The 13,942-nt window shown below is 49.0% G+C and overlaps 7 protein-coding genes across 7 annotated transcripts; 4 read left to right on the forward strand and 3 right to left on the reverse strand.

Annotated features, from left to right (window-relative positions):
- The first annotated feature begins 124 nt into the window (after positions 1 to 124).
- Positions 125 to 1,413, forward strand: EDB82DRAFT_252178 (HIT-like domain-containing protein). Its single transcript, XM_025728105.2, has 7 exons — positions 125 to 324; positions 453 to 535; positions 582 to 650; positions 704 to 796; positions 850 to 864; positions 915 to 1,109; positions 1,198 to 1,413. The coding sequence occupies exons 1-6, from the start codon at positions 291 to 293 to the stop codon at positions 1,020 to 1,022; spliced, it is 402 nt and encodes a 133-aa protein (XP_025582506.1). The 5' UTR covers positions 125 to 290; the 3' UTR covers positions 1,023 to 1,109; positions 1,198 to 1,413.
- Positions 1,178 to 3,161, reverse strand: EDB82DRAFT_434053 (uncharacterized protein; the record flags this gene model as incomplete). The annotated part of the gene is made up of 3 exons (XM_025728106.2): positions 1,178 to 1,659; positions 1,710 to 1,851; positions 1,905 to 3,161. Coding segments are annotated over 3 exons (1,881 nt in total), but the record flags the coding sequence as incomplete, so codon positions are not given.
- An 878-nt stretch (positions 3,162 to 4,039) lies between these two features.
- Positions 4,040 to 5,227, forward strand: EDB82DRAFT_252331 (DASH complex subunit Dam1-domain-containing protein). Its single transcript, XM_025728107.2, has 3 exons — positions 4,040 to 4,635; positions 4,691 to 4,788; positions 4,841 to 5,227. Exons 1-3 carry the CDS (start codon positions 4,321 to 4,323, stop codon positions 5,040 to 5,042), a joined length of 615 nt encoding a protein of 204 aa, XP_025582508.1. The 5' UTR covers positions 4,040 to 4,320; the 3' UTR covers positions 5,043 to 5,227.
- EDB82DRAFT_252371 (uncharacterized protein) lies at positions 4,942 to 5,832 on the reverse strand. The gene is made up of 2 exons (XM_025728108.2): positions 5,378 to 5,832; positions 4,942 to 5,308 (listed from the first exon to the last, which is right to left on the reverse strand). Exons 1-2 carry the CDS (start codon positions 5,605 to 5,607, stop codon positions 5,179 to 5,181), a joined length of 360 nt encoding a protein of 119 aa, XP_025582509.1. The 5' UTR covers positions 5,608 to 5,832; the 3' UTR covers positions 4,942 to 5,178.
- A 2,954-nt stretch (positions 5,833 to 8,786) lies between these two features.
- On the forward strand, positions 8,787 to 11,470 carry EDB82DRAFT_431307 (aconitase family-domain-containing protein; the record flags this gene model as incomplete). Its single annotated transcript, XM_025728109.1, has 3 exons — positions 8,787 to 8,900; positions 9,172 to 9,936; positions 9,986 to 11,470. 3 exons carry the CDS (start codon positions 8,787 to 8,789, stop codon positions 11,468 to 11,470), a joined length of 2,364 nt encoding a protein of 787 aa, XP_025582510.1.
- A 226-nt stretch (positions 11,471 to 11,696) lies between these two features.
- EDB82DRAFT_507760 (uncharacterized protein) lies at positions 11,697 to 12,026 on the reverse strand (the record flags this gene model as incomplete). The annotated part of the gene is made up of 1 exon (XM_065608797.1): positions 11,697 to 12,026. A coding segment is annotated over one exon (249 nt), but the record flags the coding sequence as incomplete, so codon positions are not given.
- A 138-nt stretch (positions 12,027 to 12,164) lies between these two features.
- Positions 12,165 to 13,863, forward strand: EDB82DRAFT_507762 (rhomboid protein 2). Its single transcript, XM_025728113.2, has 5 exons — positions 12,165 to 12,565; positions 12,624 to 12,761; positions 12,830 to 12,911; positions 12,962 to 13,149; positions 13,201 to 13,863. Exons 1-5 carry the CDS (start codon positions 12,385 to 12,387, stop codon positions 13,413 to 13,415), a joined length of 804 nt encoding a protein of 267 aa, XP_025582512.1. The 5' UTR covers positions 12,165 to 12,384; the 3' UTR covers positions 13,416 to 13,863.
- The last annotated feature ends 79 nt before the right edge of the window (positions 13,864 to 13,942 follow it).

Below are 13,942 nucleotides of genomic sequence, written 5' to 3' on the forward strand. Positions count from 1 at the left end.
TGAATGGTTTCCAAAGATTAGATGAACGGAGTCTGTTGGGCCAATCCCACGGTCACATCTGGTAAAAGGCAAGAGGTGAGTTCGATGGGAGGTCCCACTCCAACAGAAAGCAGTGTAATTTTATGTTATATACCCTTCTCATTAATTAACCATAACCAATCACAACATAGCAGCCCCTCAACAGCTTCAGAGCTACATCTGATTAAACTCAACTTGGTATCGCGATATCTCTCTTGTACTTCTGCGTAATTACTTCTTATCATCGACTCAGAATCTGAACGCACTGCAAGATGTCCAGCTGTATTTTCTGTAAAATCATCAAGGGTAAGAGCTAGAGAGTTTGGCAAGACCATGGCGTGAAAGTGAGGGGGAGAGTATGTTGAGGTTGTTCATTTATTAGCTGTTTTTGTCTTCGTTGTGTCATGAAGATAGCTGACTTTTTATTCAAATAGGTGATATCCCTAGTTTCAAGCTCTTCGAGAGCAGCAAGACTCTCGCCTTCCTTGACATTGGACCTCTCAGCAAAGGCCACGCCGTATGTTTGAAGCTACCAGTGCCATGAGCTAGCTGACCGGATATAGCTTGTCATCCCCAAGTACCACGGAGCAAAGCTTGCCGATATCCCTGATGAAGACCTCGCTGAGGTTCTGGTAAGTTTAAGAACCCGTCATGTTTGATGATCAGGTGTTGACCATGCACGTAGCCTGTTCTCAAGAAAATCGTCAACGCGACTGGTGCCACCGACTACAACATCCTTCAGAACAACGGCCGCATTGCCCACCAAGAAGTTGATCATGTAAGCCCGCTTCGGTCTGTCTCTCAATTATACTGAATCTAACATGAAAATAGGTCCATTTCCACATGGTCAGACCTCCGGTTCTACACCCCGACAGAACTATAGCTAACAAGTGCAGATTCCCAAGCCCAACAAAGAGGAAGGCCTCGGTGTTACCTGGCCCACTAGCCCTGCCGATATGGAACAGCTCAAGGCCTACTGCGAAGAGATCAAGTCAAAGATTTAAATGGTTATATCAAAACTGTGGTGGCCGGTATCCAGTGCAAGTCTTTGTTCTTAAGAAGCCCGTCTAGTATTATTGTCAACGTGACAGGTACCGCCCTGCGCCCACGATTTCAATATGACTGTCTACAACCCACGTTCTTTTTGCGCTTCGTTCGTCTAATCTAAGTCATCGGCAGAAGTACTAGCCGCAGCAGTTGGGGGCTTGAGTGAGTACCAGTCGGTTTTGCCACCGCTCTGGATCGCTCCCTGTCTGTCATACAGCGTTCGCGCTCGGATGTACGGGTCAAGATGCCAGTAGTCCTCTTTTAGTGCTTTGGCAATCTTCTCGCGCTCAGAGTTGATCTGCTTGCCTTGTTCGCCTTCAGGGTGACGAATCCATTCCTGAGTCGCTTGTTCAAACTTCTTGACCAACTTCTCACGCTCGACAAGGAGGCGGTCCCGCGTTTGCGTGTCCTTCATCTTATCGTTCTCGCCAGGGCTGGGCTCCACGTACTTGTACTCCCAATTCTCGTCGCCCTCAAGTTCCTTGATCAAGTGGTTCGGTGCAATGAAGTCTTCAAGCTCGGATCGGTTGTTGGTGAAGTGCACCTTGGCCGCCACAACAGGATCGAGCCAGCCACGAATGACCTTCCAAATGCCTAGTTATCTTGTTAGCCTATGAACATCTGAACAATCCTCGCCACATTACCTTGGAATAACCAAGGAGCCTTATGTACCAGAACGGCGCCGAGAGACTCTGGATAGTTGGCCTCGAAACACTTGATCATGAACTTAACAGGAGTATAATCCATGTTGGCCATTGAGAAGCCCGTCATGTCGAACACGATACACTGCATTTGCGCATTAGAAACTTGCAATTCGGGATTTGTCGGAAGTGACTCACAGCGGTGTCTACAGGAGGCTCGAGTGTCATACGGGCTGTCTCAATGATGTAAACAGTGTACTTCTCCAAACTCTCTTCACACTCTTGACCAGCCTTATGAAGGCGAACTCGAACGACGCAGATAGGCCGACCTTGCTTGTCGGTACCATGTAAAAAACTCTTGCCCATGCGAAGTTGCTTCATCATGTCGGCACTAACTTGCTTGGTCGTGGAGTCGGTCTTCTCATCCTCAACCGCAAAAGCATCGCCGTTCTTCATGATATCGCTATCAACTTTCATGTCGTTGTGTCTCCAGTTCATAGTCGCGACCAACATGACAAGGGCTTTCTCAACATCCCATTTTCGTGCGCGGAGAAAGCGTAGAACCAGGGCATCAGGGTGGTCATGTTTGACCATACTCCATATAGTGTGGCGAATAGTCTCGGGTGTCTCCTTGGCAAGTGTCTCATGGAACTGCTTTGTTTCGTTATACTTGTCCTCATCGGCAGTCTCAGTTGGTGTCGAAGTACCAGATTTACCCTTCTTGAACATGCCAAATCCTCGCTTCTTCTTCTGATCAGCATCGGCCGTGTTTGTCTCTTCCTTGGGCGACAGAATCCCGGCGCCAGAACTCCCCTCGTCGGCAACGCCAGTAAGCTGAAAGACAGCAACCCATAGTTTACGAAGCTTTTCCTCTTGTTCAGGGGTCAGGTTTCCCGGACGTCCAGGAGGCACTTGGAAAGACATAATTGCGATATCTTCTTCAATATCTCCAGATGGTGGCGGATTGTCGGAGCTCCCCGCAGGCCAAGCTGATACAGCGACGACTGCTGCAATGATTGCTGCAGCTATAACAGCAGAGTGAAGTGAATTAGCTTGAAGCGGGGGGTTGCCACTAGGATTGAAGTCAGTGGTGCCTGTGGAGGTTGTGTAGGGCCTTTTGGCGACAACAGCTGGATGTTCGAGAGTCTTAAGACTAGTTGGCTGTATTCTTGGGCTTGTAAGATATCTCGCAGTTACAATACTCCTGGTCAAGACAGGGGTTGCTCGTGACTTGGTAAGAGAAAGCCTCAGTAAGCCGGAAGAAAGGACAGATGACCGCAACTGAATATGGCGTGCCAGTGATTGGGATGAATGGATAGACGGGCTATACGAGCATAAGGTTCGTCCCAATTGAGCCCTCATAGGTGAAGGAATGGGTTGGGGGAAGATACGACAGAATCCAATTGCACGCGCGTAAACATGCGCCGCAAAAATTAAGTCGATGGATGTCGTCGTTTATGGGGATTTTAGAATGCGGGACACCCTTCCTGGCGTCGTACTGAGCTCCACCAATACTCGAGACTTTGCAGGGACGGAGGAGGACAGCAAATCCTTTGAGTGGCCTCGGGGAGATCAAAGCGCATATATAGGCAATTGTTTGAGACAGAATACGAGATAAAGAGGTGCGAGTGTAAATAAGTATGTAGGTTAGTAGTGAAAGGCCAGCCAGTATATTTTTGAGGGCGCGTGCGGGATTGAAAGACATCGGCCCCCGCGGTTCCAGTAAGAGTGGACGGGTCACGTATCAACTGACGTAGGGCAATTGCTAGTGTCCGGAGTACTCGGGAACAAAAGGCTGCAGGCCTATTATAATCAAAATTGTGATGGGTTAGATGCGAAACAAATCGTGTATCTACAGACACTGTTGATTTTTTGTCATATTGTGATTCTGTAAATATCGTAGTCCAAGGATTTCCTCCTCGTCCTCGCAAGATGAATGGCGTGGTAGATGTAGGTTGTTACCCTATAGAGCTGATAGGTAGCGTAGGTAGGCTGTACTATTCGACTGAGGTGATACGATATACTACACTTAGAGGATGTGTCTGTTATAGAGAGTTGTTGTTCAGAGGTTCTATGACTCTTGTATGGATATTTAACCCTGACATCTTGTCGTTAGTCTCATGTGTAGTTCTTCACTAAGTTAGTAACAAGCTTTTATATCCAGGTTATTGTCCACGCGACAGGTTAATCAAATAATCTGAGCCAAAGGCGGAAGATCAGAATATCGTGTTTGCGAATTCACTTGGAATAATTCAAGGAAATACACCGAATAGAGAAATTGTGACACCATTATTTGCAGGGGAATATCTTTTCAATAATAACAAACGATGTGATGAATTATCCCTGTGATACATACTATCAAGGACCATCTAGATATCTCTTACCTGGTAACTGTCCGCTGTCGTGGGAAAGCCACATCCACCAGCAGCCACAGTTCAAGACAATTTACGGGGACGCCACAGGAAATACGTTTGTTGACTTTCCGACAATTCAACTTCAAGGCCGCGACCTGAAAACTGCGAAATTGCGTCAACGCTCTTATCTTTGACAATACACGGAACCATTCGAGCAGATTGAATCGAACATTTGGAAGAACTTAGGACAACACCTCAAGATGTCAACTACACCCAAGGACGCCGCAAAGCGGTCTAATTCCCGTTCTCGAATATCCAGACCTACAACCCCTCTTCGACCCTCGTCACGATCTTCTTTTCGCGACTCTACGCGTGGGGGGCGAGATCATGATGCGCCATTTCCGTTGAACACATTCGAACCCGCCTTTGCCGAGCTTTCTGACGCCATGGCTGATCTCGAAGCGAATATGATGCACTTTCAGCTCATGCACGAGAGTCTGGCGAGATTCAGCGAGTCTTTCGCAAGCTTCCTTTATGGATTAAATATGAATGCTTTCTGTGTCGATTTCCCTGAGGTGTGTCTGCATAGTCTATTCGTTGTACTTCTACAGAAGCTGATACAATTGATAGGGGCCGGTTCCTGAATCCTTCCGTCGAGATAGAACCCGGCAAGAGCAACCAGCCGCAACCCCATCGAAATCCGAGGCCGATGCAGAGATGACATTCATGTAAGAACACCCCGAAAGAATTTTCATCACACCAAGTTCTAACTGGTGGCAGGACCACGGATGGATCATTTGTCGAGAATCCACCAACGACTACCAAGTCATCCAAGTTCACCACGCCAGAGCCTCCAAAACGACAATCACGTCTACCTGCAGCCCCAGGCCGAGGAACAACGACGCGAGGTAGATCAGCACGGGGAGTCGGGCGAAGCCGGTCCAGTGGGCTTGCCAGGGCGCGCAGTCGAGGTGTGAGATGAATATGGTATGGTAATCAACATAAATAAACCGAAACGCCATTTGTGATGCCGTGAAAACCAAGCCTAGCTCCGATACGCCTCCAAAGCAACCATCGCCTTTTCAATTCTCTATAGAAGAAATCGAGATCGTATACGTTCAAGCATCCATGGCAATATCATCGTCTCCATCAGCATAGGTGCGCTTTTGGTTGCCGTTGTCTGTTCGCAAGCCGACAGCAGCCTCGGCCTCCTCTTGAGTGTAAGGTCCTTCGGCGATCTGCTTGAGTCTGCAGAAGAGTTAACTCATGTACAAAAGACGTGTAATGCATACTCGTTGTTATCAGAGAGCAGCGTACCTTCGCTTGTGAGGTTTCCCCTTTTGATGTGAAACTAAAGTAGAATCCGTGTCAAACCACTTGGAACACTCGACGCAATAGTGGCGTCCAAGACCAGGAAGATCCTCGGCAGCCTTGGTCTCCATGAATTGCTTAAGGTGCTTGGGTGACAGCATATCGGCCTTGACTTGGTCGACATCTCGAGTCTTGCGTCGGGTCTTGGTGATTGTTCGCTTATTTGTGACACCCATATTTGCTGCGTACGAGTATATGCTGTCTGGTGTGGTTTCTTTGTTTCTTCGAGTTCAACGCTTAGCTGAGTAGTAGAGGTTGCTGATTTTCGAAAAAAGTTTTGGTGGAGATCAACTGATAAGATGTGTGCGGGGCTATGAAATGCCAGCCACATTTGGTAAGTGGCTGTGGCTATATGTGGTCATGATGCTAGCCGCAGTATCCAACCGAGGTCGAGTATCTCTGCATCATGATGAGAAGGTATGTAAAACTATAGAGGAAGAACAATAATCTCCTGGATTGAAGTTCATGGACCACGGTGTCTGTATGGCTCTTTTAAGCTAGGTTCATAGGTTAGTGGACGCATGCCCTTTGTCCATTCCGAGTTTCTAATGGTCTTACTTGATGTCCACCATGCTTAACAACCCGGTCTTGGATAGCGCTGTGTTCATAATATGTGATACAATGAGTTTGTTAGGGGGTGCTTGGTTAACAATGTGAAATTCTGGGTGTTAGGTATAGCTATCCGTACATGTCCAATTATCAGGGGCAATTGAACGGGCTTGGAAACAAATGGCAGCTAGCGAGCGAGTCTGGGGCTACGGCTCCAGGATTTACATCGGTAATGACCAGACATCAAGTTCAAAACCATTCCCGAGAAGGTTTGCAAGGTCGAATGGGCGCTCCTGCTACCATCTTAGGCGTATACCAAAGGCAAGCTTTGGAGCCACATGAGTGTCAGTGGTTAGAAGCTGTCTACCTTGCAGGTCCCACGACGGGACAGGGTTGCAAACCAGTGTTGCGCGCGGCTGAGAGCGGGCAATAGAGAACGGCAGTGACCCCAAGAACCGACAATAGGTAATCGTCTTGTCTGTTATTGGACAACACATATGAACTGGGCGGTCTCCGGCATGATATCTGGCAGAAACACAGTCGGGAGATGTACGCACAGGGACCTGGGGGTGTGTGATTTCGTGAGAACTTCATCTTGATCCATTTTAAGGGTTACCCCAATTTCTTTGCGTTCGCAGATGAAGACAACTTTTGACTACATTTCTCGGTGACCGAGTACCAAGACCTCGGGTTTTCGCATGTGCGAAGACCATGGAGCGGCGACCGAAGGTAAAGCCGCTGGTCCGAGGCTCCGCCGTGGTGAAACCCTACAAAGCGAGTCAATATTTTGCCCAAGCAGACTGCATCACTTGTCAATAAATGAGCGTGCCAGGGGTTTGAAGAAAGACTAGGCCCTTTCGGAATCGTGATGCGGGAAATTGTTCATCGCCGGGGCCCACGCCGTAACGGGTGGTGCTGCGATGTCCGTAACGCCCGGGAATACTTACTGGGCAAAGTAAAGTTCAATGCAAACCAGTCGAGGGCTCAATTCGAGTAAACGTGTGGCCAAGAGATGCCCTAGCATCGTGGACAACTCAGATGCGGATGGGCTCTCAAACCAGGCTATAGAAATAGGCTGTGTAGGGTCAGAGGGAAATTCAAGTCTTGAACCGCGTTGATTACATAGTAATGTCTGGCCCCTCACAACGAAGTATTACCATATTCAATTCAGGACCGGAGCCGTTACCCCCCACATGCTTCATCTGTGGACTTTCTAGGCCCACGGCCGAATTTTGCTAATAACCTGCCCAGGAGAATTCTAGGCATCTCCTTGCAGAACTCCTCACAAAATTCATTAGTACTTCTTCATTTGATCATTGCATCAAGTATCTGATATTACTCTCGACTGTTGGTCGCCGAGCCCAGTACCGAGCAGCGGATATCGCTCGTAACGTCGAACCCAGCCGAGGAGGCCCGTCCACCTCCGGTCGGTATCCGGGTCAAATCTTGGGCGATGTGCGCTAGTTCAAGAACTATTAGTTCTGACGCAACCAGCGTTGCTGGGGGGTTTTCCCCAGTAAACCACATCGACCAGGGGCTTTGGCTAACCAATTATCGATCTTCATTGAAGTTGGAATGGATGTTTCTATCCTCGCTCACTGGCTACTTTCTGTGAGCGCTGCGTGGTCGCGTGGGAGATCAAAAGAAGCTCGGTGCTTCCGGCTCGGAGGGGGAAAGTCTCATGATACAAACGCGACAAGAGCCTGTCAGCATACTAGACCATGACAATACCTAGGTACAATCGCCATTGATTCTTCAATTCTTGTGGGCGATATAAGCAATAAGGTATTTATGAATTTGACCAGCATCAGGGACAGCAAGGTGGGGAAGGGTTAACACAGGGGAAAGATTCACTCATGAGGATGCACTTAAAAACGAGCCAAGCAAGCCTTTTGTAGACAGCATTAAGGAAAAGATACATCCAGCACAGTATGGCAAACGGCCCTGGGGATGATTGATTCTTAAGATAACCGTTGCTGAACTTTTGAAAATGCTGTTGCTCCCCCTCAGGGTATCAGAAAAAATGACCACTGAAAGCATAAGAGACGAAAATAGTAAGACACTTTATGCTTCTTAGGGTACAGTTATTAGACTACTTATTTTTATACCACAAGACTTACGAGGCTATTTTTTCTGCTACCCAGTAGCTCCCTCGGCAGAGTGGAGGTTTTCGGTTACTGTCCATGACGAAGGGCAGGTGTCGATTATTTTCTCATAATCTCTCATTGGTCAGTGATCTAGAGCTCCCCGCCTGCATCCAAGTGGAGAGGCGTTGTCAACCTTGAGCCTGTCCCAGTGGACGCTTTGTCAAGTTTCAGTGGCCCTGTCCGCTTTAGCACCTGTCCATAGAGGCTGACGGACCGCTAGCATGTTCTCCACCACCAGCGTCGGCCAAGCAGTTTGGGGCTCTGGGGGTGTAGAATCTGAGGGTGTGAAGCTTCACAAGCCTTTGGGCCTTGAGTGAATTAGCCGGGGTAAGAGGGTTTTGCAGCATGAACGAGGGCAAGAGTGAGGTACTTGGCTTTACCGTGAAGTGACATCTGAATTGCACCGTATCTGTCCTGCTCCGTCTCGGCTGCTCTGGCTTTGCCCCGGGTCGAAAAACAACTCTCCACCTTGTCAGAGCCGTCAACTTTTTTCCTCTTCCTTTTAATACTCCGACCTCCCCCTCTTCTTTCTCTCGTTGATCTTCTTCTGCGAGCGTCTCTCTTTTCTTTTCTTCCTTGTGATACCCAGAGCATCTCGCCTCCAAGCGCTTCTACGCTCAATTGAGACATCTCAAGTTTGAGTGACCAAACCGCCCATCATGCTCGCTACCCGCCAGGTTCTGGGCAACATGTCCCGGAGCCGCGCCCTTGCTGGCGCTGCTTCTGGCTTCCGCCGCATGGCAACCGTGTCAGACAACCCTTTGGACAAGAAGGTAAGCTCAAGAACCATCTGTAGTTGTCTGCTTGACCCTACGACCTATGTAGTGGTTTCTTGTATGCTTGTGTTCAGCTGCGCAGGCCCAAGACGTCATAGTGCATTGGCCCAGTTCGGCTATCAATCCGCCGCACTGCCGAGGGGCCTGCTAAACGTGCAAATTGCACCATGACTGCATCAAGGAAGTGAAGCAGCAGTTGTGGAATTGGACAACTTCAAGATGCAAAACACTCAGAAGGACAACTTACTAACTGGCTCTGCTTGTACAGGTCCGCCAGAACAACTGGGAGGAGGGTAACTACATCAACTACAAGAAGATGTCCGAAAACCTTGACATTGTCCGCTCTCGTCTGAACCGACCCCTGGCCTATGCTGAGAAGATCCTGTACTCTCACTTGGCTGATCCCCATGGCCAGGACATCCAGCGCGGTAAGAGCTACCTCAAGCTGCGACCTGATCGTGTTGCTTGCCAGGATGCTACGGCTCAGATGGCAATCCTTCAGTTCATGTCCGCTGGCATGGACAAGGTTGCCAACCCCACTACCGTCCACTGTGACCACTTGATTGAGGCCCAGGTTGGTGGTGCTAAGGATCTTGCTCGCGCTGTTGACATCAACAAGGAGGTTTACAACTTCCTTTCTACTGCCTGTGCCAAGTACGATATCGGTTTCTGGAAGCCCGGTTCCGGTATTATCCACCAGATTCTTCTCGAGAACTACTGCTTCCCCGGTGGTCTTCTCATTGGTACTGACTCTCACACTGTTAACGGTGGTGGTCTTGGTATGGCCACTATTGGTGTCGGTGGTGCTGACGCCGTTGATGTTATGGCCAACCTCGACTGGGAGCTTAAGGCTCCTAATGTCATTGGTGTCAAGCTGACAGGTCAGCTTAACGGCTGGACTGCTCCCAAGGATATCATCCTCAAGGTTGCTGATATCCTCACTGTCAAGGGTGGCACTGGTGCCATTGTCGAGTACCACGGTCCCGGAACCGATGCTATCTCTTGCACTGGTATGGCTACTATTTGCAACATGGTATGTGACCTATTCATCGGAATGCTGAAGGCCTGCTAACATCGCCCAGGGTGCTGAAATCGGTGCCACTACCTCTGTCTTCCCCTTCAACGACCGCATGTACGACTACCTCGCAGCCACCAAGCGAAAGGAGATTGGTGACTTCGCCCGCTCTTACGCCCATGGCCTCCGCCCCGACGAGAACGTCGAGTACGACCAGCTCATCGAGATCAACCTCTCTGAGCTCGAGCCCCATATCAACGGTCCTTTCACTCCTGATCTGGGAACCCCTATCTCCAAGTTCAGCCAGGCTGTCAAGGAGAACGGCTGGCCCGAGGAGCTTAAGGTCGGCTTGATCGGCTCTTGCACCAACTCCTCCTACGAGGACATGACCCGTGCTGCTTCTATTGCCCGTGATGCCCTCAACCATGGTGTCAAGGCCAAGTCTGCTTTCACTGTCACCCCTGGTTCCGAGCAGATCCGCGCCACCATCGAGCGTGATGGCCAGCTCCAAACCTTCGAGGAGTTTGGTGGTATCGTCCTTGCCAACGCTTGTGGTCCTTGCATTGGTCAGTGGGATCGACGTGACGTCAAGAAAGGCGAGGCCAACTCCATCATCTCTTCTTACAACCGTAACTTCACCGGCCGAAACGACGGCAACCCCGCCACCCACTCTTTCGTCGCCTCTCCCGATCTGGTCGTTGCTATGTCTATTGCCGGCTCTCTTCACTTCAACCCTCTCACCGACACCCTGAAGGACAAGGATGGCAAGGACTTCAAGCTTGCCCCTCCTACCGGTGATGGTCTCCCATCCCGAGGTTACGACGCCGGCCAGGACACTTACCAGGCTCCCCCTAAGGACCGTGCCAGTGTCACTGTTGATGTTGCCCCTACCTCCGACCGTCTCCAGATCCTCACTCCTTTCAAGCCTTGGGATGGCAAGGACGCCAAGGACATGCCCATCCTGATCAAGGCTCAGGGCAAGACTACTACTGACCATATCTCCATGGCCGGTCCCTGGTTGAAGTACCGCGGCCACCTTGACAACATCTCCAACAACATGTTGATTGGTGCTATCAACGAGGCCAACGGCGAGGCCAACAAGATCAAGAACTACACCAATGGTGAGTGGGGTGCTGTTCCCGCTGTCGCCCGTGACTACAAGTCCAAGGGCATCAAGTGGGTTGTCATTGGTGACTGGAACTACGGTGAAGGCTCTTCCCGAGAGCACGCCGCTCTTGAGCCCCGCCACCTTGGTGGCCTTGCCATCATCACCCGTTCTTTTGCTCGTATCCACGAGACCAACCTCAAGAAGCAGGGTATGCTGCCCCTGACCTTCTCTGACCCTGCCGACTACGACAAGATCCGACCTGATGACAAGGTCGACATCCTCTGCACTCAGCTCGAGGTTGGCAAGCCCCTCCCCCTCGTTGTCCACCCTGCCGACGGCAGCAAGTCCTTCGAGGTGCCCCTGTCCCACACCTTCAACGAGGCCCAGATCGAGTGGTTCAAGAATGGCTCTGCTCTTAACACCATGGCCAAGACTAGCAACTAAAGAAAGAACGAAGCAAAGACGAGCAATTTGATTTTTATTGGGTCACAAACGGCGTACATCCTGATGCTCTCATGTTGGGTTTTGAGAGTAAGCAGTAGAGGGGCTTATCAATGGAGGTTAAATGTCTTTTACATTGACTGCCCATGTTTTATTACATAATTGTAGCAAGGGAGTAGCCATGCTTTCATTAGTTGTAACAAAATTCAAAATGTTAAATCACTTTCGATACCAGAGCAGTGATTGAAAATGAAAATGTGTAACCAATTAGCCAACAATTGTCCACCATTGCGTGTGACAGTAAGGTGTTTTACATTTGGAATGTTGATGTTGCCAAAACCTCAATCATTAATTTTCGCTCATTCTCGGTCAATATTGGGTAGCAGGTAGCTATCTGTTCAACAGTTTGAAATCTCAAATCAATACAGAGTTGTCTGGTCTGTGTTGAGCTTGAAAGGGTAGCGCTGCATGCTCTCGACGAATGCAAGCTCCATAGGAATGTAGCCACCCTTACTAGCATTGATGAGAGGGAGATGGGAAAGTCGCAGAGTGACATTGTCATCGTTAACATACATTTGTACGCAGAAATGTCCATTTCCAACTCCCTCGCCTGTGGCCGTGCACCGCTTGTCACGTGCACGTCTCAGCCACATCTTGAATGCAAGTGCCTGTTGTCCAGTTTCACTTGGCGATCACTCTGCGGAAGACATTCAGGGCGTGGAAGTGATTCTGGGTTTCAATCGTGGTTCATTATTCGTGCAAATCCGCAGAAACCCGTGCCATCATTTTTCTCAGTCTGTGTGTGCTTCTTGCCGACCTCTTGGGACGTTTTGATCCCAATACTGCACCAACAACAACTGTCCATTCTTTCAAACCACATACTGGCCGGCTGCTCCGAGAAGCGCCAATCGATAAAGATGCGACCTCGTCTTCAGAATTTCAACGCTTTGCGGGCTCGATCCTACCTAACAAGACTACCACTATTCACTCGACTTATCGCTCTCGCTATCATTGGTCTTTCAATCGCATCGCTGCAATCTGTATGGAACTTGCGAGAATGGGGCGCTCTCATTCCCGAAGAGATTAGCATTACAAATGGTATTGTGAATCGCCTTGTATAGGACGTAGATATGTACTAAACAAAGTTCTTAAACAGCATACCGACTATCGACCTTCCCACTAATACATCTCAACATCATCCATGCGATCCTTAACCTTCTGGCGCTTACTCCTCTGATGGAGCGATTCGAGACCGAACATGGCACCCTGACATCCCTTGCCTTGTTCTTTGGACGTAAGAAAACCGAATCGCGTTGCGAAACAAAACAGAAAAGAAAATAGGAGCTGACTGTTTTGTTATAGCGTTGACGTCTATACCTGCCGTTGCCTATGTATTAATCGAGCGATGCATATTCCGAGCAAACCACGGGGTTCTGGGGGCTAGGTATGTGACAGCGGAAACACTATCAAAACTATCGTTAACGACATGTGTAGTATGTGGGTGTTTACTCTGTTGGCGATGGAGTCTATTCAAACATACAAGACCAATCCCCACTTTGTTATTGGCACGGTCAATATCCCAACATGGACAACCCCCTTAATAATGAGTTTGGTTGTGGCTGCGTTAATCCCTGGAACAAGTCTTTTGGGTCACCTTTGTGGTATCGCCATTGGATATGTTGGTTAGTTTTTATCACTATGTTCTACGCATCACAGGCTGACATCTGGAATAGCTGGCTTTGGTTATGCGAAGCTACTTGCACCCCCAGAATGGGGTCTTCGATGGGTTGAGAACCGCCTTAATCTTCTCAAGATTCTCCCGCACTATGTCAGCATCGACAAGACAACATACGGCCGATTCGGTGTGTTGCCCACGACTAACCGTCCGGGCCCCAGTGGAAGCGCAGCGACAGAGCTTGTAGGTACGACCCAGCGTCTTGGACCTTAGACAGGGAACATAATACGTGTGCGCTTTTGTATAATCGGGCAGCAGCGCGATATTATCTGCTGCTCACTCCTTTTCAGAGCTGTACTATAGAAAGGGCATGTTTCTCAAAGCATTTCATATGTCATGAACAGGCGCGGCGATCAAAACAAATGGGATGAATTGACCAACGGGCTATGGTGTAGCTATCTTTATGTTGAATTTGTTACCATCGATTCTGGGTATCGATTCTAACGTTAATGGACTCGGTGGGGAGAGTTAGAAATTGAAGCTATGATCAATCACAGACTTGATACGATATGCTTTCACCTTCTCCATTTATCAATGTTCAGGAGCTCGTTGAGGATTTTGTTAATCTGCATCCATTGGAGTTTTAATATCCTATCATGCCCGGTGACTAATATATAGGCCACCTACCAAGGTAGCATCAGGGTACCAGAAAAGTTGGCCGCCAGGAGCATAGGAGACTAAATTACTATACCAACTTATATTGCTTAGACTATACTTCTTAGGTTATTTGTTGTTATTAT

Source organism: Fusarium venenatum (genome assembly GCF_020744135.1).
Source record: "Fusarium venenatum strain MPI-CAGE-CH-0201 chromosome Unknown EDB82scaffold_3, whole genome shotgun sequence".
NCBI classification, from domain to species: domain Eukaryota; kingdom Fungi; phylum Ascomycota; class Sordariomycetes; order Hypocreales; family Nectriaceae; genus Fusarium; species Fusarium venenatum.

Coding starts and splice junctions, on each gene's coding strand:
- EDB82DRAFT_252331 (XM_025728107.2), top strand. CDS start 4,321: ATGTCAACTACACCCAAGGACGCCGCAAAGCGGTCTAATTCCCGTTCT. Junction 4,636..4,690: donor TCTGTGTCGATTTCCCTGAG/GTGTGTCTGCAT, acceptor TACAATTGATAG/GGGCCGGTTCCTGAATCCTT. Junction 4,789..4,840: donor GATGCAGAGATGACATTCAT/GTAAGAACACCC, acceptor AACTGGTGGCAG/GACCACGGATGGATCATTTG.
- EDB82DRAFT_507762 (XM_025728113.2), top strand. CDS start 12,385: ATGCGACCTCGTCTTCAGAATTTCAACGCTTTGCGGGCTCGATCCTAC. Junction 12,762..12,829: donor CCTTGCCTTGTTCTTTGGAC/GTAAGAAAACCG, acceptor GTTTTGTTATAG/CGTTGACGTCTATACCTGCC. Junction 12,912..12,961: donor CACGGGGTTCTGGGGGCTAG/GTATGTGACAGC, acceptor CGACATGTGTAG/TATGTGGGTGTTTACTCTGT.
- EDB82DRAFT_252178 (XM_025728105.2), top strand. CDS start 291: ATGTCCAGCTGTATTTTCTGTAAAATCATCAAGG. Junction 325..452: donor TTTCTGTAAAATCATCAAGG/GTAAGAGCTAGA, acceptor TTATTCAAATAG/GTGATATCCCTAGTTTCAAG. Junction 651..703: donor AAGACCTCGCTGAGGTTCTG/GTAAGTTTAAGA, acceptor CCATGCACGTAG/CCTGTTCTCAAGAAAATCGT.
- EDB82DRAFT_252371 (XM_025728108.2), bottom strand. CDS start 5,607: ATGGGTGTCACAAATAAGCGAACAATCACCAAGACCCGACGCAAGACT. Junction 5,309..5,377: donor GGGAAACCTCACAAGCGAAG/GTACGCTGCTCT, acceptor ACTCTTCTGCAG/ACTCAAGCAGATCGCCGAAG.